General features: G+C 48.5%; 1 protein-coding gene across 1 annotated transcript in view; it reads right to left on the reverse strand.

The window, feature by feature from the left end:
• The window catches only part of LOC116946075 (protein sidekick-2-like), a 494,081-nt gene that overhangs the window by 47,665 nt on the left and 422,859 nt on the right, over window positions 1-23,557 (reverse strand). Inside the window, 5 exon segments of the mRNA XM_076069895.1 lie at window positions 36-200; window positions 8,827-8,952; window positions 14,332-14,493; window positions 17,703-17,840; window positions 20,486-20,687. Of these exon segments, the coding sequence (XP_075926010.1) occupies window positions 36-200; window positions 8,827-8,952; window positions 14,332-14,493; window positions 17,703-17,840; window positions 20,486-20,687 (793 nt within the window).

The following is a 23,557-nucleotide window of genomic DNA, read 5'->3' on the forward strand; positions in this document are numbered from 1 at the left end:
TCCAGGAATGACATGGGGGTGCGGGGCCAGCTCACCAGAGATGGGTTGGGACGGCTCGCTGGGCAGGCCGCAGCCGAAGCGGTTGAGGGCTGACACGCGGAAGTTGTAGCTGACGCCGTGACGCAGCAGTGTGGCACTCACGGATTGCGAGTAGGCATCGCTGGGGATGTCCTTTGCGATGATGTCCCAGAGGCCCTCATCTGCGAGCGAGACGCATCAAACATGCCCGCGGCATGATAGGCCGAACTTTTGTTTGAAAGTGAAAAAAAAAGTAGGCGAATTTTAGTAATGATGTTTTTTATGACTTTTTCCCCCCCAACTGCGCTGTAAAACTTTGATTAAACGGCGCGTAATATTTCACAGCATATTTAGGGACCTGTGTCCTAAGGAATTTCGCGTCGAGGCACGAATCAATTTGCCACGTATCTGAATTAGATTTTTTTTTACACTTCGATAATGAGTGCCCCAATATTTTAAAGCAAAATAATTTCCACCCTTTTGAATTTTTTTATACAATTCTTAACTTGATTAATATTGCTCTCTCTATCCCCCTGCCGCTTTGCCAGCGGTGGAATTAAGTGAATTACGGGCTTGTGAGCGTTGAGTGTCATTGCACAACATATTTTTCAAGTTTGGGAGTGTCGCACGCCTGAAGCGGGGGGTGGGGAATGTATAACTTTACCCACTTCCCATGGGCAGCCCAACCACGCTGAGAACTCAAACTGACAGCTCGCGTAAAAGATCAGCCCAAAAGCACGAAGGCCAGAGGTGCAATCTAACTCTTGGCCGTAAACTGAAACCGAGGCAAGCCACACGCACCCACACACAAAAGTCACAGTCTCTCGTGATTTAAGGCAAACAATGGGCCAGTACTCATCTCCATTGGCCCGGGTTGGAAATTCCACATTCCTATGGTGGCGGGGAAGGTCAAAGTTTTGACCTGACTAATGTAAACTTTTGTTCAAGTTTTAGAACAGCATCCTCGCATTACTTTTTGTACTTTCGGACACAACAAGAAAATTAATTAATACGAGTAGGAAGATGGTGATGTTCACACAAGATACCTAAAAATAACTGTACAGAATGCTGAGGTAAGTGCTGTTAGCGAGCACCCATGAAGGCAGCACGGTGCATGAGGGGAATGTACAATCAGCACCACGCTTGTCAACCTTTGTCTCCTCCAGTTCTGATGTTTACTACACACCACGCCGGGTACTCGTTTGAGCCTGCATCGATCTTGCAGATGCCCAAGAATCGGTTCAAATATTCGCCACTGTCATTTGCTTCGAGCAAGGAATTGAACTCGGGTCGCTGGATTCGTAGTGCAGTACGCTGACCGGCAGAAGTTGTTTATGCAAGCCAACTCTGGACTGGTTTCAACCGTTTTCGTCTCATCAGTAGTCAGCTTTTTTTAAAAGAAATGCCCCCGAGTTACCATATGTTATTGGCAATGGCACTCCAAAAATAATGGGGCTCTGTTCAAGGCAAAAAGCAATTCAAGAATCATAGGTATATAGTGCTTTCAAATGTTGCTGTTCCTGTGCACATTGAGCATGGCATCACTTTGACTGGAGACTTTTTTTTACTCATCATTTGCATTTTGAACGGGAAGCAATTATCTTTTGTTCACGATTTCCCATTGTTATATATGTGTATATATATGCATTTCGTAAAAAAAAGCATATATTTCTCGCGGCACTTTCTGAGGACAAATTTAATTGCAAGGGGCGCTTCATGTAAAAACGCCGATCGGTAAAGCGATTAATTCAGCCGCTGGTCAGCGACATCGGAAAGCAGGATGCTGAAGGTGCCTCACGCGGCACCATCTGCGCAGTGGCTAAGCCTTCAGAGGTATCACACGGACGACACGGGGGGGGGTTGGGGGTTGGATTGGGGGGTTGACCTTGCGTCGCCGAAAATGCGATAACGACTCATTTTCAGATACGCGCACGATTACGGGCGGCTAATTACAATTTAATCAGGAATGCAAGCGCGACGGTTAGGGAAGCCATCTAAAAGCAATTGAGAACGCGGCTCTCCACATCGCGACATTATTACGGGCCAATTTCTCGCAGCCTCGACGAGCATATTAAATACCTCATCGCGAAGGAAATGTTTACGGAGTGATTAACGGGTGCCGCGCAAAAAATAAATAAATATGCGGCCCGGTTTAGGCGGCGCCGGCTAAAAATATCCCCAAGTGCAGAAAGAATGCCTCGTGACCGTTTCCTGTTGCTCGCGTAAAAAAAATAAGAAATGTTTTCTCGCGATGTTTTTTTGTTGCCGTTTTATTTATTTTTTTTCGTCCCCCCCCCCGTTTCATTTTTTCTCAACTCTCAAGCAGCGACCCACAGCTTGCGGTTTTTTTTCCCCCATCATCAACCCGAGGGCACGGTGATGGATTTAGGGGCCAAGGTCGCGCGCCTCATATCGACTGCGCGTGTGTCTGCCTTTGGCCGGGGACGTTTGGGGCACGGTCAATGCCTGGCACAGCGAGCCAGAAATTCCACTGCGTAGGATTTGTCCCGGTTGCGCCGAGTAACTCTCCATACGTCCGGATGTATTTATGTATGTATGTGTGTTGAATTTATTTCGCACAGTGCGTAGACAACCGTGCTGATCGGAGGTGCAAGGAAAAGACACAAGAAACTTGGCCCGACACGACGTACCGATGTTTTCACTCCGCGTACGGGGTGAGCTTCTTCGGCAACTGAGTTCAGGTCATTTATAATGCTATCCGATTTTCTCTCGGGTATATGTACCGCGTCTCGTTCGGCATTATGTCTGGCGTTTCGCTCCACGTACTGGGAGTTTTATTTTTGAGAACTCGTTCTTCATCAGTTCCCGAAAAAATAAAGTTCCCCACCAGCGCGCAAAGCGAAACGTCGGACAACCTTACCGATCAACACGTGGTACAGCACGAAGACACATCGGAAAACCAGGCCATAGTTCATACGTGGCGTTTCATTTTGTCCCTCTCTTTCCCCAGTAAATTTCGCACAGCATTTATTTGTCTTCGTGATCGGCATCCAGCGGCCCTGGACCCACGCACAGCTTAAAGTGCTCCCACATATCCGGACCTCAGAGAACCGAGAAACCGCTCGGCATTAAACTTTCCGCGATGACAGGAGCGCCACGATCGATGCAGGGCGGGGGGGGGGGGGGTGGATTTCGGGGGAGGTTCCAGCACTAAATAATCCCGAGCGATGCGTAACGGTCCGCACACAATGCGTACCGCTCGCTCGCTCCCTTGCTCGCATGCCTTTATAAGGACTCCTACAGAGCACTCGGGGGAGGAGTGTGTGGGGGGGGGGGGAGAAAGTCGGGGTGGTGGGGAAGGGTTTTCTCTAATGATGAGGGGGGTAGCTCCCACGGAGAGAGAGCCCCACGGACAATGGCTGGCAGAATTCGATCCCAAGTGCTGCCGTGTGAGAGAGATGTTGAAGCTCTCCTCTTTTATGCCCAAAATTACGAAACGATTGAAATCTCCCACTGGAGGGGTCCTTGGTCCTCGACAGGGGTGCAGCCAAACAGTAAAAGTTTGGAGTGTCCAGCAGTGGACGGTTTAACACGTAGGCAGTTCTCAGTTGTTATTGGTTAGCTAACAGATGTCTATGAGAGTGAATAAGGCCGCATTCGCTGACAAATCTCTATGAGAGTGAGTGGAGGTCGCTTTAGCTCGGACCTCTGTGATAGTGAGTGGAGGTCGTTTTGGCTAACAGATCTCTGTGAGAGTGAGTGGAGGTCGCTTTAGCTCGGACCTCTGTGATAGTGAGTGGAGGTCGCTTTGGCTAACACATCTCTGTGAGAGTGAATGAGGTCACTTTGGCTAACACATCTCTGTGAGAGTGAGTGGAGGTCGCTTTGGCTAACAGATCTCTATGAGAGTGAGTGGAGGTCGCTTTGGCTAACACATCTCTATGATAGTGAGTGGAGGTCGCTTTGGCTAACACATCTCTGTGAGAGTGAGTGGAGGTCGCTTTGGCTAACATATGTCTATGAGAGTGAATGAGGTCGCTTTGGCTAACACATCTCTGTGAGAGTGAGTGGAGGTCGCTTTGGCTAACAGATGTCTATGAGAGTGAATGAGGTCATTTTGGCTAACACATCTCTGTGAGAGTGAATGAGGTCATTTTGGCTAACACATCTCTGTGAGAGTGAGTGAGGTCGCTTTGGCTAACACATCTCTGTGAGAGTGAGTGAGGTCGCTTTGGCTAACACATCTCTGTGAGAGTGAGTGAGGTCGCTTTGGCTAACACATCTCTGTGAGAGTGAGTGAGGTCGCTTTGGCTAACACAACTCTGTGAGAGTGAATGAGGTTGCTTGAGCTCACAGATCACGATGTAAGGGCACGGCCACCCTGGTTCGTGATAGATATGAGTTACAGTACAGACATGATCCATGAAGTTTACTCCCCTGCATCGTCACGGATAAGGGGAGTTCTACTGCACTATAAGTACATTAAATCTAAGCTACTACTCTCTTCTGCTTCTCCTGCGCTGTGTTATTTAACGGCTCCAATCATCACCTCGTGGAAGGTCGAAAAACGCGGGCTCAAACCCGTCGTGATTTTTTTTTATGCGCCCCAAAATTACGTGGCCCTCCTCATCGCCAAATCTAACACATTTTCTTGTGGGCATCTCCGAGCCGCATCAAAACAATGTTGCACCCGGCCCAGACACGTGTCTGGGCCATCCGCGTGTCTGGGCCATCCGCGTGTCTGGGCCATCCGCGTGTCTGGGCCATCCACGACGGTCGGCGTCGGCGGCTGCTGAACCTGCGTGCTGCTGCTCCCCCCGTGCTCGCGGACGTGAAGTGCATGCGGAAATGTTTGGGGGTGGGTAGCGGCGGCCCTGGGGCCCAGTGTCTGCGCATGAAAGGGACTCTGGGTAGCGAGTAGGGCCGAACGATTTGGGGAAAATACCTGATTGCGATTTTTCTGACAGATATTGCGATTTGATTTGCGATTACATTTTTTTAAAGTCAGGCTTCAGTTCAATGTTCACTGTGTAATATATTTAAACATGTGATGGAGCATTACCACGATACCATCAACATATGAACTGCTCTCTATATATTCTAATGCAAAGATGAGAACTTAAATGATACGAATTGCTTCCAACATGTTTTTATTAAACTGTTTGAATTGAAATAGAACAATCAAACATAGACCAAATGTGAAGTTAAATAAATACAGTTCTAATAATACAAAATAAAACAATTCCAATAAGAAAGTAATCGGGCTTGTAAAATCGCAAAACATCGCAGCCTTTGCGATTTGCTAATCGCATTGTTTAAAATTGCGATTTCGATTTTAAATCGATTAGTTGCTCACCCCCTAATAGCGAGCTGCTGCTGTTGCTCTGCGCAAGCGCTTCGATGGTTTGCATAGCAGCGAGGGAGTTGGACGGAGAGAGGAGTGGAGGGGAGGGAGTTGGGTAGCACAATCAGCTTCCTCTTGTCTCTCGGCTCAGCGCACAACTGAACGTTGTTGTCCAGTAACAATCTATAATTAATAGTCAGAATGACATGAATTTCAGCAATGCACCACCGCCGGTCACACAGAGGTTGTAGATTTAAACAATTTTTCCATTGAGTCAGAATGTCGCCCTGTCTCTTGCTATTCGCATTGTGAATAAACAGCAGCGTTACATCATAAAAACTAAACAATGTGTCCCAAACATTCACATACATCACAACGAACCCCCCCCCCCCGCCCTCACGTAAACCGCCTGATCTCATTTTTCTACAGATGCAGCAGCTTTCACAAGTTGCTGTTGGTCGCAATTTTCTTAATTTGTTAAGCTTCAACACCGTCATTGGTCTGTTTGAATGCACTTAACGGATGCCTTTTACGGTGGCCGACATCATCATCATCATCAACAATAATAATAATGGGTCCACTGCCAGATGAAGGCCTAACCCAAATGGTCGCCAACCCCACGCACGGTTCTGCAATGCGACAGTCCACATTCGCCCAGGAGCGCAACACGAGCCGATTCCATCCTCGCTCCGTCTCCTCGGCCGACGTGTCACCCTCGCGCGCTCCGTTCTTTCGCTGCCATTCCGTCGCTAATCTTGCCCACCGAAGCCATCGGTCCCTTCTGAGCGACGTCGTCTTGACCCAAGCCAAACTCACAAGCTTTTCTTAACAGCTCGAATTGCGTCGCACTAATTACGCACACAAGGTGCTTGCCACAAATTGACCACAATACCGTGATGATCTCGTCAAGAAGGATGATCCATCAACACGTGAACTCCGGTCATCCTCGCAGCAGCGGCTTTTGGCTGGGCTATCGAACTAAGACGGTCGCCCCATCGCACGCTTTCAGGTGCACTTCTGCGGCCGTCTAGAACGCTCTTCCTTCTGATATTACGAGCTATGCACTTTCAAATATAGATGGTGAACTCATTTCTTCAGCACTGCTTTTTGTGTTTAGTTTGTTGTCCTTCCTTTGCACCTCCTCACTAGCACTGTTGGCTACGTACGGCGCGAAATATGTTCACCATGCGTACATGCTCTGTGGCAGAGTACGTAAGCAAATTAAAAAGTGAGGAGGGAAATGTCACAGAGCTGCGGCAAGGGGAAACATGGCACGGGGAGATAATTAATCACGCGGGCCCTGCCTTGGACGTGCAAATGCGACGCTATGATTCCTTGCTCTGCTGCGGTTGCTTTTCTGCTCGTCAGCGTTCACAAACTCGGATACCTGGCTGCACGCCCACACCCTCGCGTCTTCATTACGCACAAAGACGCGCAAATGTGTGCTTAATGTAGCAGCCTTTTCTTATTCGTCGGTGATTTCATTGTACGTGCGTACACAATTTGCACACGCAGCACGCAAGACTGAAGTCATTCGAAGGTGCAGTTGTGTTGGGGTGTTGTGTGCATCATATACCTATGCTGGCTATAACAAAACAACAAAAACGACGATCCCCTGTATAGCCTTAACAGACTGTTGGAGCAAGTGTTGTTAGCGAACGCCTATTAAGGCTGGCACGGAATATGGGCAGGAGGTGTGGCCAGCACCCACGTCTGACCGCCTTTGTCTCCCCAGTATTGATACTTACACCAAACTAAGTATTCGTTTAAGACTGAGTCGACCTACAGGAGGCTCTGAATTGGTTCAGACATCACTCGCCACTGATGTTAGCCGTAGTTAGTGATCAAACCCACGTCGCCGTGTTTGTGGCACAGCGTGCAGACAACTGCACTGCCACTCCCCAAACGACACGCACACACCACAGACACACTCAGTAACATATACAACAAAGGCCAGCATTAGTAAAATTCCACATGCCCGGCCTGGCTTGGTACAGCTCGATAAATCGGCACCACGCATCTATTTAAAACATTTCTCTGCAACTTGGCCGTTTGGTTGCCCAGTGGCTTCTCCCCTCTCCCGCGTCTTTCTCTCTCTCTCTGACTGCTGCGGCATACTCCCTCCACCACTGCCCTTGAGCCATCGACCACGGGGCAAGTTCACTGCATCATCCGTCAGCCGGATGCTCTCTGGCTTAGCCTGGCCCAGAGTGTACGTGTTTAACCTCCCCCGCCCGCCCGCCCGCCCGCTCGCTCGCTCTCCACCTCTCCCTCCCAAGGCTTGCACAAGATTACATTAGGCCTTACGCCGCTCTCTGGACTGATCGCTTTTGTAGGCCGTAGGGGATCTCATCCGCATCCACGTTTTGGGGGCAAAGTAAGCTGCCGCTCTTGACAAAAGCCCAGCTCTGGGAACACCTGGCGGCGAGGAGCGAGGATTTTTTGGCAGTTAAGAGGTCATGGGCAACGCTGGCCACTAGGAGGCAGTTATCACCCACCGACGAGGTCATCCTTGCCCAGCCAATGGATGACGACTGTGCGTTAGAAGCCAGAAGGGATTCAGCGCGACGTGGCTGGCACGGCCCCCTTCTTCGCGTAAGGCGGAACGATGGATGCCGAAGCGTATCGGACGGGACGTGTCCTCTATAAATCTCACGTGCATGTGTGTGTGGCACAGTAGGGGGCACAGGTGGTGCATCGGCCAGTCATCTCAGTCAATCCATGGAACCTGGGTCTGTCCCGTGACCTGCCAGCCGGTGTTCGACACTTCACGTGGCCTTAACGTGCACATGGCCTGGCACAAGCACCATGGTGACGTCACCGTCACTGAGTGGCGAATGGCGGTTATTGTTTTTGTTATTGTGTGTGTTAACCTGGTGGCCGTCGTAGGTAGGGCAGAAATGTGCATTCACTACCTCCAAACAAAAAATATATCATTGGTGACGTTTTAGGCAATGGACCGTCTTCTGGCCTCTATATTTATTTGCTATGAAGAAGGGCTATTTGCCCAAAACGCCACCTAATATATATTTATTTTGAAGGCAGTGTTATTGACCAATGTGTTGAGTGTTTTGTTTACTGTGCAACACTGCCAATGAAGCATCACCAAATAATTTGCCCTTTGCATGCAAAAAAAAGACCAAGATCCCCCGTGTAGCTTTTTAACAGACTGTTTGGGCAAGTGCTGTGAGCGTGCACCTATGAAGGTTGGGGTGGCACACGAGGGGCTGGGTGTCCAGCACCACGCCCGGCCGCCTTTGTCTCCCTACTGGTGATGTTTACACACCGTACCGGGTACTAATTTGTGTCTAAGTCGACCGAGGGGAGGCCCAGGACCAGTTCAAATAATCGTCACTGGTGTTGGCCATGAGTGGGAATCGAACTTGCGTCGCCAGGTTCCAAGCGCAGCACGCTCACCGCTGCCCTACCGCTATATATACACACACACACGATTATAGACACACATATGCCCGTGTGTGTATATGTGAACGTGACAGGCATACCCGATGGCCGGGCCTCAATGATGTAGCTTGTGACGGCCGATCTGCCGGGGTCGCCCTCGGTCCAGTGCAGAGTGATGTCCGTGCCGTAGCGGGTCACCTGGGGGGCCCCGGGTGGGCCCGGAGAACCTACACACACACAAACAATAATGACAAATTCCTCGAGGTGGCCGGGCAAACCCAGAGATCAGAGTACATTTGCCCCTTGTTGCCGAGGTTCAGGGTTCGAGTCCAGTGGGCCGCCCTGGTTATTACCGCGGGTGTTATTAACCACAAGGCACTACTGCGCGCCGTCTGCGCTTCGCAGTGATTCTGTGACGTGTTTTGCAACAGTCGGGTCATTCATTGTGTGGGAGCGTTACGGTCCGAATGTGCCACATATTCGAAATTGCCCAGAAATTGATCGAGTGGGATTGCACATGGTGAGTATCGCCCCACCCCACCCCTATTGGCAGACCACAGAGCTTGGCCAATTGTTGGTAGCGCCGGTTCTGCCTTCCTTCTGGCTTGTCTGATGCTCCCGATGCTCCTGTTCTAAAAAAACGCACGCGATGCAAATTGCGCACCACCGTGAGATGCATTTTGCGCGATTGATGCATCGCAAAATAGCACGTTACATCACCGCTGAGAAGCTGGGATCGAACCAAGGCGGCCGACCGCGGTGAAATGCAGATTTTAATTTGAAGTGAGTCTATGGCGTATATATGTGTGAAAGTTAAGGCCAATGCATAACCCAACAGAGTACATTCAAGTGCAGTGCGGACTAGCAATCAAAAAGGCATTGAGAAGGGTGGCCGGGTGGCTCCGAGGTCAGAGTGTTGAGCTGCCACCGCTGAGATCCTAGAAAATCGAATCTGAGTTTCAAAGTCACACTCATGATTAAACCAGGTTTCCAAGTGTAGCATGCTGATACTTTCAACCCGGCTACTAATGACTGCAAAGACAAATATAAAGATCGACCGTATAGCCTTAACAGACTGTTAGGGCAAGTGCTGTTAGCAAGCACCTATGAAGGCCGGCACGATACGGAAGGGTGGTGGGTGGCCAACACCACACCAGAGTGTGCCTTTGACTTGCTTGCGGTGATGTTTTTACACACCACAGATACTAATTTGAGGCTGATTAAACCTAGGGGAGGCCCAGGACCGGTGCAAATAATTGCCACTGGTGTTTATCGTGATCGGGAATCGAACTCAGGTCACCAGGTTCATAGCACTGCTCGCTAACCGCTACACTACCACTCACCGCTAATGGCTGCACACACACACACGCACGCATAAAAATACATAAATAAATAAATGAAAACTTGGTGCTGCGCTTATTGTGGATAAATTTCAGCTCTGAGAATTGACATATAAATATTTTGTCATGTGACGAACCTCGATCACCTTTGCAGAACGGGTGAGAAAGTGCTGCCCTCCATCTATGTAAAACAGAGGTAATTTGAAGAGGTGATATCTGCCTCATTGGGATGTTATCTAACACAAAAGGCCACACTGCTCTGTGAATGATCTGCATGGGTTTTTGTTTTTTGTTTCAGGAGATGATGCTGATAGCAGCATTGGGATGAAATTGAGGCTTGATTTCTCCCAGAACTTGTTTTGAGGGTCAAAGCGAGGTGGCTAAAGGAAGGAGAGTGGCGTGTTCATTGTCTGCCGAATTAACTGAGTTATCACCTGCGTTGGGCAGCTCTTTTCCAGAAATATTTCTGAGTAGGACCTTCCCTGAAATACTTGCGGGTAAAAGGGCATCGGCTGTGTCGGTGACAAAATTAAAGGTTACTCATTAAATGTCAAATTAAAAACTCAAGATGTAATATTCCCACCCACTGCATTTTTTTGTGGGATTGTACCACGATTGACAATGCATTTCAAAAGACGGTGCAGATTCTAACAATCGGGAATTCGGGCAAGGCTGAAATCGGCCCCGCGATTTCACGGTGCCAACTTTGCATTTGCTGCCGACTCAAGTTGAGCAAAAAGGTACAGAAATGCCCTGCCAGAAAGCCAAGTCAAAAAAAAATCTGAATTACGCAGTTCATGGAATTGGAGTAACAACACATTGGTTCGCGATATCAACGTTTGTCAAAAAATGAACCAATTGCTTCGACCCATCCTTCAAAAGATATCTAGCATTTTGTTAAAACCTGGTTAGCTTATCCCCCACCGCTGTCCAATGTCAAACCGCTCACAACTCTTGAATTTGCATTGCTGGTCGGGATTATCTTCACATTTAGACCTTGTGTCGGCAGCTTTCAATGCAAAAGTGGCCCTTTTGATCAATGCGATATTCGTGGGACTGATGAAAGTGAAATAAAACACCCCTTGTCTTTTAGAATGCAGCGAGAGAAAAACAACAAAAACACTTTTCGCGAGCAACTGCCAAGATGGGTTACGCGAACATTCACGCAATTATATCAGCTTCACGTAGCACGTGTCAGCTTCACAAACGCAGTGGCAAGTCGCCCTATGCCTTGGCAGAACCCGTGGCCACCAGCGGAAAGCGTCACGTCAAGCTGAGGTCAAAGGCCTAGAGATTTTTGGCGGGCCCACCCCACCCCGGCACAAATCACAAGGAGCCGGAGATCGTGCGTTGCTTAATTTGGGGCAGATCTGTCCGGATTGGTGACCTGGATTAATATTTATTAACCCAGCTACACCACATCCAGTATACAGTGAGGGAAAAAAGTTTTTGATCCCCTGCTGATTTTGTACGTTTGCTCACTGACAAAGAAATTATCAGTCTATAATTTTAATGGTAGGTTTATTTGAACAGTGAGAGACACAATAACAACAAAATCCAGAAAAACGCATGTCAAAAATTTTATGAATTTATTTGAATTTTAATAATGGAAATAAGTATTTGACCCCCTCTCAATCAGAAAGATTTCTGGCTCCCAGGTGTCTTTTATACAGGTAACGAGCTGAGATTAGGAGCATACTCTTAAAGGGAGTGCTCCTAATCTCAGCTTGTTACTTGTATAAAAGACACCTGTCCACAGAAGCAATCAATCAATCAGATTCCAAACTGTCCACCATGGACAAGACCAAAGAGCTCTCCAATGATGTCAGGGACAAGATTGTAGACCTACACAAGGCTGGAATGGGTTACAAGACCATTGCCAAGCAGCTTGGTGAGAAGGTGACAACAGTTGGTGCGATTATTCGCAAATGGAAGAAACACAAAAGAACTGTCAATCTCCCTCGGCCTGGGGCTCCATGGAAGATCTCACCTCGTGGAGTTGCAATGATCATGAGAACGGTGAGGAATCAGCCCAGAACTACACGGGTGGATCTTGTCAATGATTTCAAGGCAGCTGGGACCATAGTCACCAAGAAAACAATTGGTAACACACTACGCCGTGAAGGACTGAAATCCTGCAGCGCCCGCAAGGTCCCCCTGCTCAAGAAAGCACACATACATGCCCGTCTGAAGTTTGCCAATGATGATCTGAATGATTCAGAGGACAACTGGGTGAAAGTGTTGTGGTCGGATGAGACCAAAATGGAGCTCTTTGGCATTAACTCAACTCGCCGTGTTTGGAAGAGGAATTCTGCCTATGACCCCAAGAACACCATCCCCACCGTCAAACATGGAGATGGAAACATTATGCTTTGGGGGTGTTTTTCTGCTAAGGGGACAGGACAACTTCACTGCATCAAAGGGACGATGGACAGGGCCATGTACCGTCAAATCTTGGGTGAGAACCTCCTTCCCTCAGCCAGGGCATTGAAAATGGGTCGTGGATGGGTATTCCAGCATGACAATGACCCAAAATACACGTCCAAGACAACAAAGGAGTGGCTCAAGAAGAAGCACATTAAGGTCCTGGAGTGGCCTAGCCAGTCTCCAGACCTTAATCCCATAGACAATCTGTGGAGAGAGCTGAAGGTTCGAGTTGGCAAACGTCAGCCTCGAAACCTTAATGACTTGGAGAAGATCTGCAAAGAGGAGTGGGACAAAATCCCTCCTGAGATGTGTGCAAACCTGGTGGCCAACTACAAGAAACGTCTGACCTCTGTGATTGCCAATAAGGGTTTTGCCACCAAGTTCTAAGTCATGTTTTGCAGAGGGGTCAAATACTTATTTCCTCATTAAAATGCTAATCAATTTATAACATTTTTGACATGCGTTTTTCTGGATTTTGTTGTTGTTATTCTGTCTCTCACTGTTCAAATAAACATACCATTAAAATTATAGACTGATCATTTCTTTGTCAGTGGGCAAACGTACAAAATCAGCAGGGGATCAAATATTATTTTCCCTCACTGTATCTCTCACTGTGGCTGTGGCAAATACTCGTAACATAGCACCTACGCCCACCTACCAGCGACCCGGAGAATATTCAATGAGGAATTAATCCCTAGATCCCGATAGACTCATGTAAAAATTCCTTGACTTACCCAGAGATCCATTACCTCATGTAGAGTACTATACCCTTAGAAACCCATCATCGTTTCACATACAGACTCATACACTCACGCAGATTCGCATAGACTTAAGTCTATAGATTCATGCCGAAGCACGCCTATCCAGATTGGAGATCGAGAAAATATCTTCACGCCCCGCACACCACGTCGAGTATGTATATCTCCACGGCTCTTGCTGCTAGTCGCATGCCACGTGGTTAGCCAAATGCATCGAATTGGCTATTGGATAATCATCGAGCAAAGACGGTCACTGCATCACGTGCTTTCAGGTGCGCTTCTGCCGCCGTCTGGAAGGCTCTTCCTTCCCATATTTCGAAGCCATTGGAGCTACGCACTTTAAAATGTAGATTGAAAACTAATTTCTTGAGAACTGCTTTTTGTGTTCGGCTTGTTGTTGTCCTTCCCCCCCACGCACCTCCGATTAGCACGGTTGGCTACGTACGGTGCGAATTAAGTTCAACATACGGTAGTCCCTCTGTTAACAGTGACATGGGTTAACGGTTTTTCGGTTAACGTTTTACCTCCCGTAAGGACCAACATGAATGTTTTTTTTATGAACGGTATGTTTACGTTATGCACGTAGGCGGTAATTTCGGCCAATCTTGAGCGCTCGTTAGGTGGGCTGAGCCACGCCTCAGCCAATCAGGGATGCCGTTTCATGAGCGTTTAGAGCTGGACAGGCTTTGTTTACATGTTTTCTGTTGAGGCAGTACGGTAAACAGCTCTCTTGCAGACTCATGCAATTCCTATATTCGATTAACAGTTGTTTCGGTTGACAGTAGTTTTCGTGGAACGGATTAAAATCGTTAACCGAGGGACTACTGTGCACACACACAACAACAACCGCCATTCGCCACTAAGTGGCGGTGACGTCACCACGGCGCTTGTGCCAGGCTGCGTGCACATTGAGGCCACGTGAAGCGTCGAACGCCCGCTGGCAGTAAGTCACGGGGCAGACCCAGGTGCCACGGGTTCGACTGACTGAGATGACACACACGCACATCTACACACCTAACTCGAGTGTAACTGCGACCCGGAGAATATTCAGTGGAGGAATGAATCCCCCCGGGGCTCTCACCTTCGAGTGGCGCGGTGGTGACGTTGGCGTCCGCCTCGGGCCCGAATGCGAAGGTCTTGGCCCACACGCGGAAGTGGTAGGTGACCCCTTCCACGAGGTCACGCACACGCAGCCACCGCGGGGCGTCCGGCCGGACCTCCACCGTCACGATCTTGCTCACGCCTACCGCACGGACCGGGCACGGGCAGGCATCGACAGAGAGGGCACCGCAATGATAATGTTATTGCGACGGCGTTTGTTTATACAGCGAAACATCTTTGATTCTTAAGACTTTTTTTTAAGTTGGGGGGGGGGGGTGGGGTGGGCAGTCTTTTTTCAAGGGTTTGGGGCCTGCCTCTGTGGGATATTTGACTAAGTTCTGTTAATTGTTTATTTATGTTTAATATTAGCGTGGACTGGTGTTGAAAAAAACTGAACTTGAGAATGAAACGCAACACAACAATGTGCTTAAAGAAGGACGTCTTTGATCTTTGTACATTACCCGTGATGACATGTGGATCGGAAACACGAGCATGGACAATGGCCGGTAATTGAGACTCATCATGAAGTGGGAACCAAATGAGCATACATGCCTGAGTGGACATCCACTGAAGAGATGGAAGTGATGTGATCGGCTTACGTGCAGGAGCTAGACAGAAAATTAAGAGATGGTGACGGCTGTGGGGGGAAGCCTTCATCCAGCAGTGGACAGATCATGACGATGGGATGGCATCACTGTGTTTGGAGAGCACCAATACAATGAGGGATTCAACCTTAAACTCTGCGCTAATTGGTCAGAGGGCAACTTGCTGTGCTGCCTCCAGAAGTAGCCCACCCCTCATTGCACTGCAGGTGAATGCACCTCCATCTCTGTGTGAGCTGCCAACTCTGCCGGCAAGTTACTGGATAACGAGCGTGAATCACCACTGCCGGCATCAAAACCTGTGGCTTAGCTATTGGATAGAGAGTCCTATTCAAGTGTCGAGATGTTAACTCCCTCGCGTGGTATGCAGGAGGTCATGGGTTCGATCCCGACCGTCACGCCTGTATATATTTGGGAGTTCGCATGTCTCTCTCCCACATTTAGAATCAACGTGCGTTCACAGTGTTTGGCTGCCATACATTTCCATGCGATGAGCCACTTCGTTGAGCGATTTGTGGCCAGGTAGCTTCGGTAAAAGAGCTACACAGCTCAATGGGCCTTACCTGGTAAAATAAAAAAATGTTTTTACAGATCTAAAATAAATCGTTTCATCATGCAAAAATATGCTGTGCCACTGACAACCACCACCACTGTGCCCGGCGGACAGTGGCAGAGACAGGGGGGGCAGCAAGTGGGTAGCTCAGATGGGATCGTGAGCCAGATTATTAAAGAACTTTGAGCAAACAAGCAAAAGATCACAGCCTTTCTCAGGTTGGAACAGCTCACGCTTGTCCAAAATTTGCGCTCACCCCGGCATCGGCGAACGAACGTGGTAAATAAATATATTAACGCACAAAATAATAAAATCGCCATCGCTCACAGCTTCAAACGGAAAGAACGGCTGAGTGGGAAGCAAAGCTGGCACGGACAGGCGCACAATCCGAAGGCCTTGTACGAGAGAGCTTATTTGATCAAAGTCTTCAAAGAGTCTTCAAGTGTTACAGGTTTTAAAACAAATCTGAACACCCGCCTTTTCTCAGCAGTACATCCCAAGTGACTGCAATGCGCGGGTTATGATTACTGCTCCGCGCGCGTTGGCCTGGCTGTCAAGCTTTGCACGGACCTGACGTCGCTCTGACGTCGGGAATTTGGCTTTGTGGATATGTTGAAGACTTGAAAAATGCTTTGTCTGTAAGTCGAGTTTCAAAGTACAATTTGTTTCAGCAAGATGAGAACTCAAGAGACCAGGATAGTCTCATTTGCAACGGTACCCTCGTTTGCCAAAATTACCAAAAACTAAAAAAAAAATTATGTTCAACAAAAATGTAGAATTAATTTAAATGGTAAAGGTGCAGCTCTGCAAAAGCATGCTCAGGCTACTGCTGGAAGTAGGGTCTTCACTAAAACGGAGCTCTAGAAAGCCCCTTCTAGACGGCATTTGGCCTCCTCTTCCACACCTACTCTGTAGTACCCACACTTTACCTTACCGATCTGCCAAATCAACTAACTGTGGTGCACTCATTCATACTCTTGGGGTGTGGTATGGGAAGATTTAAGAAACTTGTGCCATTGTTTTAACTGCCATGGCGAGAGATCACACCGGCGATCTCTGGATTGCAAGTGCATTGTGCTGACCAGCACGGTGAAGTATGGTTAAATAATCCGACGCATTACAACAAATCTGAATTGGTGCATCGTTACACAGCGGCGAGCGAAAGAGGGAACACATGCATCTTGCTGACACTGCTAAAGGCTCACACCCCCTTCTGAATACGGTGGGAAAAAGAATTGATATACATACTGGGGTTTTAGGGACTGCAGTCTTGGATTTCGTGGGGCCCACACAACTGAATATAATTACATACACTATATCTACAGCTTTACAATGGTTGAAACGCAATACCGTAGCGCTGCGATAAACCCCGTAGTGGTGGTTGGTAATTAAAGCCATAGCTTCACGATGTGCATTAATACCGGAAGTGTGCTGAAATTTAAATAGTTTTGTTCGTTTGCACACCTGATTTAGCTTTAAAATTCCTCCATTACATTTTTTAAGACCACAACTGAAATAGCCAAGATGAATAATAGTGGGTTGTTTGGCATCGGGCACGGGTGGTGGTAAAGCAGTCAAGGGAGGGAATTGAATATACAAAGAGGGGTCCCCCTGAATCTATAACAGACCCGGGCCCCCATCAAACTAAATCTGGCCCTGTCTACTGGATTAGTGCATGCATGTACATGCGTGTGTCCATACGTGCGTGTGCATTCGTGTGCGTGTGTGCATTTGTGTGCGCGTGTGCATGCACATTTGGTTGTGTGTGCGTGCGTGTGCTTGCGTGTGTATGCATGTGTATGCATGTGCACCTGTGTGCACGTGCGTGTGTGCGTGCGTGTGCGTGCATATGGTTGCGTGCGTGTGTGTGTGTATGTATGTTGAACTTCTTTCGCACAGTACAGTAGTGCACTATGAACCTGGTGACCCGAGTCCAAATCCCGCTCACGGCCAATACCAGTGACGATTAACTGAGCCCGTCCTGGGCCTCCCCTATGTCGACTCAGCCTCAAATTAGTACCTGGTGCGATGCGTAAATATGACCAATGGGGAGACAAAGGCGGCCGAGCGTGGCGCTGGCGACCCAACCCCTCGTGTGCCTTGCCGGCCTTCATAGGTGCTCGCTAACAGCACTTGCCCCTACAGTCTGTTAAGGCTATGCGGGGGATCTTTGTCTTTAGTGTGTGCGCGAGTCACCGTGCACCGGTGTGGTGGGCTTGTAGATGAGCTTGAAGCCCTCCAGAACGCCGTTGGGCCGCAGAGGATCTCCCCACGACACGTTGAGCGAACTTGTTGTCACGTCCTCGAATCGCACAAACTGGGGGGCTGAGGGCGCTGTTTGTGTGTGTGTGTGGGGGGGGGGGGTAAGGGTTGGCAGAGGTGGGGGCCAGGGGTACAGGACACCAGCGCCGGCAGCACAGGCAGCGTTGGGAGTGAAATTAACGCAAACACACGTCGACAGCAACACACAGGACAAGCAACCGGAGCCGCGCCGTGAGGATCCGTTTTTTTTTTATTTGCTGTGACATTCTTAATTCTTGAGGTGTCACCGCCAGCGGAGGCTCATCACGAGCAAATTAAGTTATCCCTGTATAAGAAACTTCCATAAATGCGCGAGCAAAGAGACAATTACATTACGGTCGCCGCGCAATGTGGAAGGGGCTCTCAGCAAAGTACGGACGTGGGGAGGGTTTGTGTGTCCGGCATTTCCATTGCAGCCTTTCTTGATGAGGCCAGTGAATGAGACATTCAGGTTGCCTTTCGTGGTAATGTAATATTGCATCTTAATAACATGTTGCCTGTTTGGACTTGGTTAAAGATAATTGTGTTTTATTCCAAAGGTATATTTTGTGCTTTTGAAGCTTCGATTGAATGCTTTTGATGGTCTGCATTTTGTGTATCGGCTCATTTTTCATGTTTAAAGTTTTGAAGGCCCATGGACACGATCGCTCGTATTCCATAATTCATGGGGGCCAGCTCAGTGCCTTCAAAAACATATTTGTTTTGGTCTTTTTCCTAATTTATAATCCTGGTGCCTTTTCATTTGTACACAGCAGAAGGGGTGCTTTTGTAACACGCTTTCATATAAGATTGGTATTTATGACATGACAGTTAAACCGATATTCTTAATTCTCAAGATCTGGAATTTGAGCAAGAATCAAGTGAAATAACCAAATTTAAATTTTACCGTTTGTGTGTGTGTGTGAGATTGTATGTATGTCTTTAGAGTCACTGATAACCGGACTCAAAGCATCAGCATGCGATACTAGGAATACCTGGTTTAATCATCTTGGTGACTTTGAAACCCAGATTCGATGCTGGGATCTCAGCGGTGCAAGCTCAACTCTTTGAGCTGTGAGCCACCTGGCCAGCTCTCTCAATGCCTTTTTGATTGCTAGTCCACACTTCGCTTGATTGGAATATGAGGGGTCATGCATCGGCCTGAACTTTCACACAAACACGTGGAAAAAAATAGCATACCTGTATTCAAAGAGACAAGATGCTCGTGTTAATTTGGCCAGCATTTTTTATATCGTATTTCTAAACTAAAAACGATTATTTAGTTTTACCAGGTAAGGCCCACTGACAAATGACAGCTCAACTAAGTAGATTATCATGTGGAACCAAACATTGTTTCTAAATGTGGAGGGAAAAACAGGAGAACCCAGAGAAAAATCCACGCAACCACGGGAAGAACAAGCAAACTCCAAATTTACAAGCATCAGGGTCGGGATCGAACCCACGACCACCTATATACCAGGCGAGATAGTTAACATCTCACCACCATCTGCGTCTAGTCGATTGCAAGCTGTGGAATCTTAAATAAAGTCTCAGTCTGCAGATTTCATTGAGTCATTCACTTAAGTGTGGCCGAATAAAGGAGTAAAACATTTAGTCAAACACTCAGTTATTAAATGTTGGTGTGAGAAGCGAGCAATTTTCAGCCGCACCCCGCCACACCAGCCATCCAGCGAACTAATTTCATCATTTTACATATGCACATTCATATAGAGCCAATTATCACATTCGCTCCTCCTAAGTTGCGCTGCAGTCTCCGTCTGATAATGTCACTAAATTATCTCAGTCCGCATCTGCATTCAGGCTCGTTAATGCCGTCTCGTCACAGTAGCTCGCGCTTTGGTCCTTGGTGGGGCCGCTGCAATGAGCGGCACGCTCCGCGAGGTGCGTCCACCCTCGGTCCGTAGTTGGCTAAGATAAACAAAAACAAAAAACTACTTCTCTCGACGGAAAATCATTTTTTGCCACTAATTTTCATTGACGGAATTAACGCCAAGCGTCTCACCGGTGATCCCACCGTGGAAACAACTGAGCCATCAGTTCGCCGATTAGCGCCGTGCAGTGGACAAGCGTGTAAAGGAAGGTTCTCAATGTAGACACTTGCTTACACACACACACCTACCCGGTCAAACATGCCGCTATTAATTTGTATGCAATTAAGGCGATTCATTAAGTAGCTAGCCAGGCGTGGTGGCGGACACCTGTACTTGCATTGGAAGACAGCGTCGGTTATTAATACTGATTTATAAATAAAACAATAATGAATCATAAATGTACAGCCCTTTTATGTCATCAATTGCGCTGTGAAAAATCGCAAAAGCCAACGGACAGTGAGGTGGCTCGGAGATGACAGCACAGCAAGGAGGTACGTGATCTAAGGGTGCCAGGTGTATGAGTATTGTCCCCATGTGTGCTTGTGGGTTTCCTCCAGGCGAGTGTAGGACCATCAGCCATCCCGACTGCTTTATGTTGAATTAGTCGGCGGTGAGCGTGGCTGGCGAGCGAGGGTGGCGAGCACGGGTGGTGACTGCAGGTGGTGAGCGAGGGTGGTGAGCTTGCGTCGTGATCGCGCGTGAACAAAACGAGCGGTAAGTGTGGGTGGTGATTGGGTGATGAGCGTGGGCGGCGGCGAGCGAGGGTGGCGAGCGCGAGCGATAAGTGCGCCCGGTGAGCACACGCACGCGCGGGCAGCGTCTTGGCGGTGATGGCGGCGCTGCGAGGGCCCTCCCCGGCCGAGTTGTAGGCCGACACGCTGACGGCGAACACCGTGAAGCCCGTCAGGTTCTTGAGCCGCGCGCTCGTCTCCGGCAGGAAGAGCATCCGCACGCGCTCCGCGCCGGTATCGCCTCTCACCCCCGACGGCGCCGTGTCCTTGAAGTAGACCTGGGCATCAATACGATCACAACAATCATGCAATGGGATGACAATACTACGTTAAAATGCAATGCCGCAATGTGATACAGCAATAAAATACTATAATATGTTAATATAATAGAGTAATGCAATACAATAATACAATGCAATGCTACGATGCAATACAATAATACAATGCAATATTACAATATAATATGATACAACAGATTATAAGAATACAATATGATAGCAACAGACCATTACAATGCAATAATACAATAGAATACAATATAACACAATACAATGATACAATACAATATACCAATACAATAAGATGTGGGTTTATAAAGTGTTTAAATGCAACACCGTCTAAAGATGCTGTACAGAAACAGTGGCCCATTGATTCACTCAGAGACCCATAGACTATCAAGAAAGATGATTCAGGAAAAGCTCATAGTGTCAGATTCACACAGACACGCATGGACTCACATAGAGTCCCATAGATTCACATTGAGATGCATGGATTCCACATAGAGACCTTTAGATTCGCATATAATTGCTATGAAATAGATATTGACACTGTACAGAAACAGTGAGTGTATTTATTTTATATGGAGAGGGAGGTAGTCATATGCAGAGGATGTAAAGGAAATCTTAAGCCTGGTCTTGGGCAGGAGGAAGTCTAAGCGTCAGTTGGTTTGTCTGTGTGTGGCTAGGACCTCTAGGGGGGCGGTGGCACAACGGTTAGCGCGCTGCGCTACGAACCCAGTCACCCGAGTTCGATTCCTGCTCGCGGCCAACACCGGTGACGAATTTTTAAACTGGTCCTGGGCCTCCCCTAGGTCGACTGAGCCTCAAATGAGGGTAAACATCGCCACTAAGGAGACAAAGGCAGCCGGGCGTGGTGCTGCCCACCAACCCCCTCGTGTGCCATGCCGGCTAACATCACTTGCTCCAACAGTTTGTTGAGGCTATACGGGGGATCTTTGTCTTTGGTATACATGTGCGTCTATGGATCCTTGAGTCAATACAAGAGTCATGCAATGGGGATTCATATAATAAAAGCGCCTAAATGTGACCGCCATCTCGAGATGCTGAGAGGTAGCGGAGGATCTTGAAGACGAGAGGATCGTCAAATGGATCTGGGATTTGATTTGAGAGCCAGTGGTTGTGCCACTGTGGGATCACGCACAATTCACACCGTTAACGATGGGCAAGGGCCGATCCGAATGTGGCTGCAGTGATATCTTAACTGATCCCCCCATAGGCTGGAACTCTCTTCCCCAAGCTGTCAGTGCTGTCGACTCTCTGCCCTCATTCAAGTCCAGGCTGAAGAGCCTAACCTCTTCTTTCCCTACTTGCGACCGAGCGCCTCTATCCATAAAATAAACACAATCACTGTTTCTGCTTCCAGCGGCCATAAGATGCGGTGGCATTTTGACGTCGTCGTAAAGTGTGGGGTGGGGTGGGGAGGGTGGGAGACAAAATCAGATTCATGCACGTGTATCGTTCATCCGCCCTTCCACCCAAAAAAAAACGCAAAAAAAATAAAATTCCTTCCGCGGTTTCGCTGCTGGTAGCCGATGAAATTCCCAAACGCCTGAGCGGCAGAGAGAGCTGACGCGATTTAAATAATCCATCCGGATCGCCGCGACCCTCTCTGACCGCGCGGCTTCACGCAGGCAGCGGCGTCCTAAGGCAACGCGGCGCTGTGGCCCGGCGCAGTCAACCCCCTCGACGCTTAACATTCCGCACAAACTCTTACGCGGCAGCCTCCCATCACTCACGTGAAGGTCATTCATTGGCTAAGCTGGCAAGCTGCGGGCCACACCACGAGAAGTGTGCTTCGGCGCAGAATCTTAATTATACATGCCGCGCGTAATGCGCGTGTTTATATATAGGACGGGCGGTGGCGGCGTACAAAAATGCGAAGAGTCGAATTTGAATAGTCTGCGCGCTCCTTAGTGTTCAACAGCACATGGAACAAGAGTGCACTCATTAAATTACCAGGATTGGCAGACGAGTGATGGATATCGCTTCGCAATAAGGCCGACGTGAGGTGGTGCGCTCGTCAGTGATGCGTAATCAAAGGCAATCGTTCGCCAGGAGAACCCCTCGAGTGAGTCTCAAGGTGCTTCACGCAGGGGGCCCCTGTGGCATTGGGATGTTCGTCCAAATTCTGATTAATGACCCCTCCTGGCCTCTCTATGGGCTGTGATGAAGGTGCCATTGCCTCGAGACGTCAACTATTATGCACTGTTTCTGTTTATGTCAGTGTTGGCGAGGATGAGTTTTTGGTTGTTGTCAATCGTGCCCGTGCACCACTGCTTATGCAGCAGTCAGCAGCATCATGCGAGATGAAACCAGGCAACCTGGAGACACATCAACGCTACCATCTCCAGGTCATACCTCGCAGCACCACGCCCACAACACCTGGCAAGTCATGTTGGTGGTTGTGATCACCCATTCAAGTTCCAACCAGGCTCTGACCTGCGGAGTTTCAAAACTCCGCCAAGAGATTGGGTGCGCCAAGAACCTGGCAAAACCGGAGTTCGATTCCTCGTCACTGCTAATATCGGTGGTGAGCAAGTGGTGCCTGAATTGGTCCTGGGGTAGCCACCTTTCACCCAACCCGCACTCACTCACCAGGGTGGTGAAGTATGCGCAAACAAATTAACCCCTCACCGCCACCCCCGTGACCTTCAGCCAGCAGTGGATTGACACAGAGGCCACGATTTAATAAATTGAGCTCCCGGCCTTGGGGGGAGAGGAGGTGGGTGGGTGGGGTAAGTTTCTGGCGGAGAGAACTTCATCAGCCTGTGGGGGCTCCGCTCGAGGCATTTGATGCTGAACCGAACTGACCTGGAATGAAGACTCGTTAAATCGGCACCGCTGAAAAC

Source organism: Petromyzon marinus, chromosome 26 (assembly GCF_048934315.1).
Source record: "Petromyzon marinus isolate PM22_M1 ecotype Great Lakes invasive population chromosome 26, UKy_Petmar_22M1.pri1.0, whole genome shotgun sequence".
Classification (NCBI taxonomy): domain Eukaryota; kingdom Metazoa; phylum Chordata; class Hyperoartia; order Petromyzontiformes; family Petromyzontidae; genus Petromyzon; species Petromyzon marinus.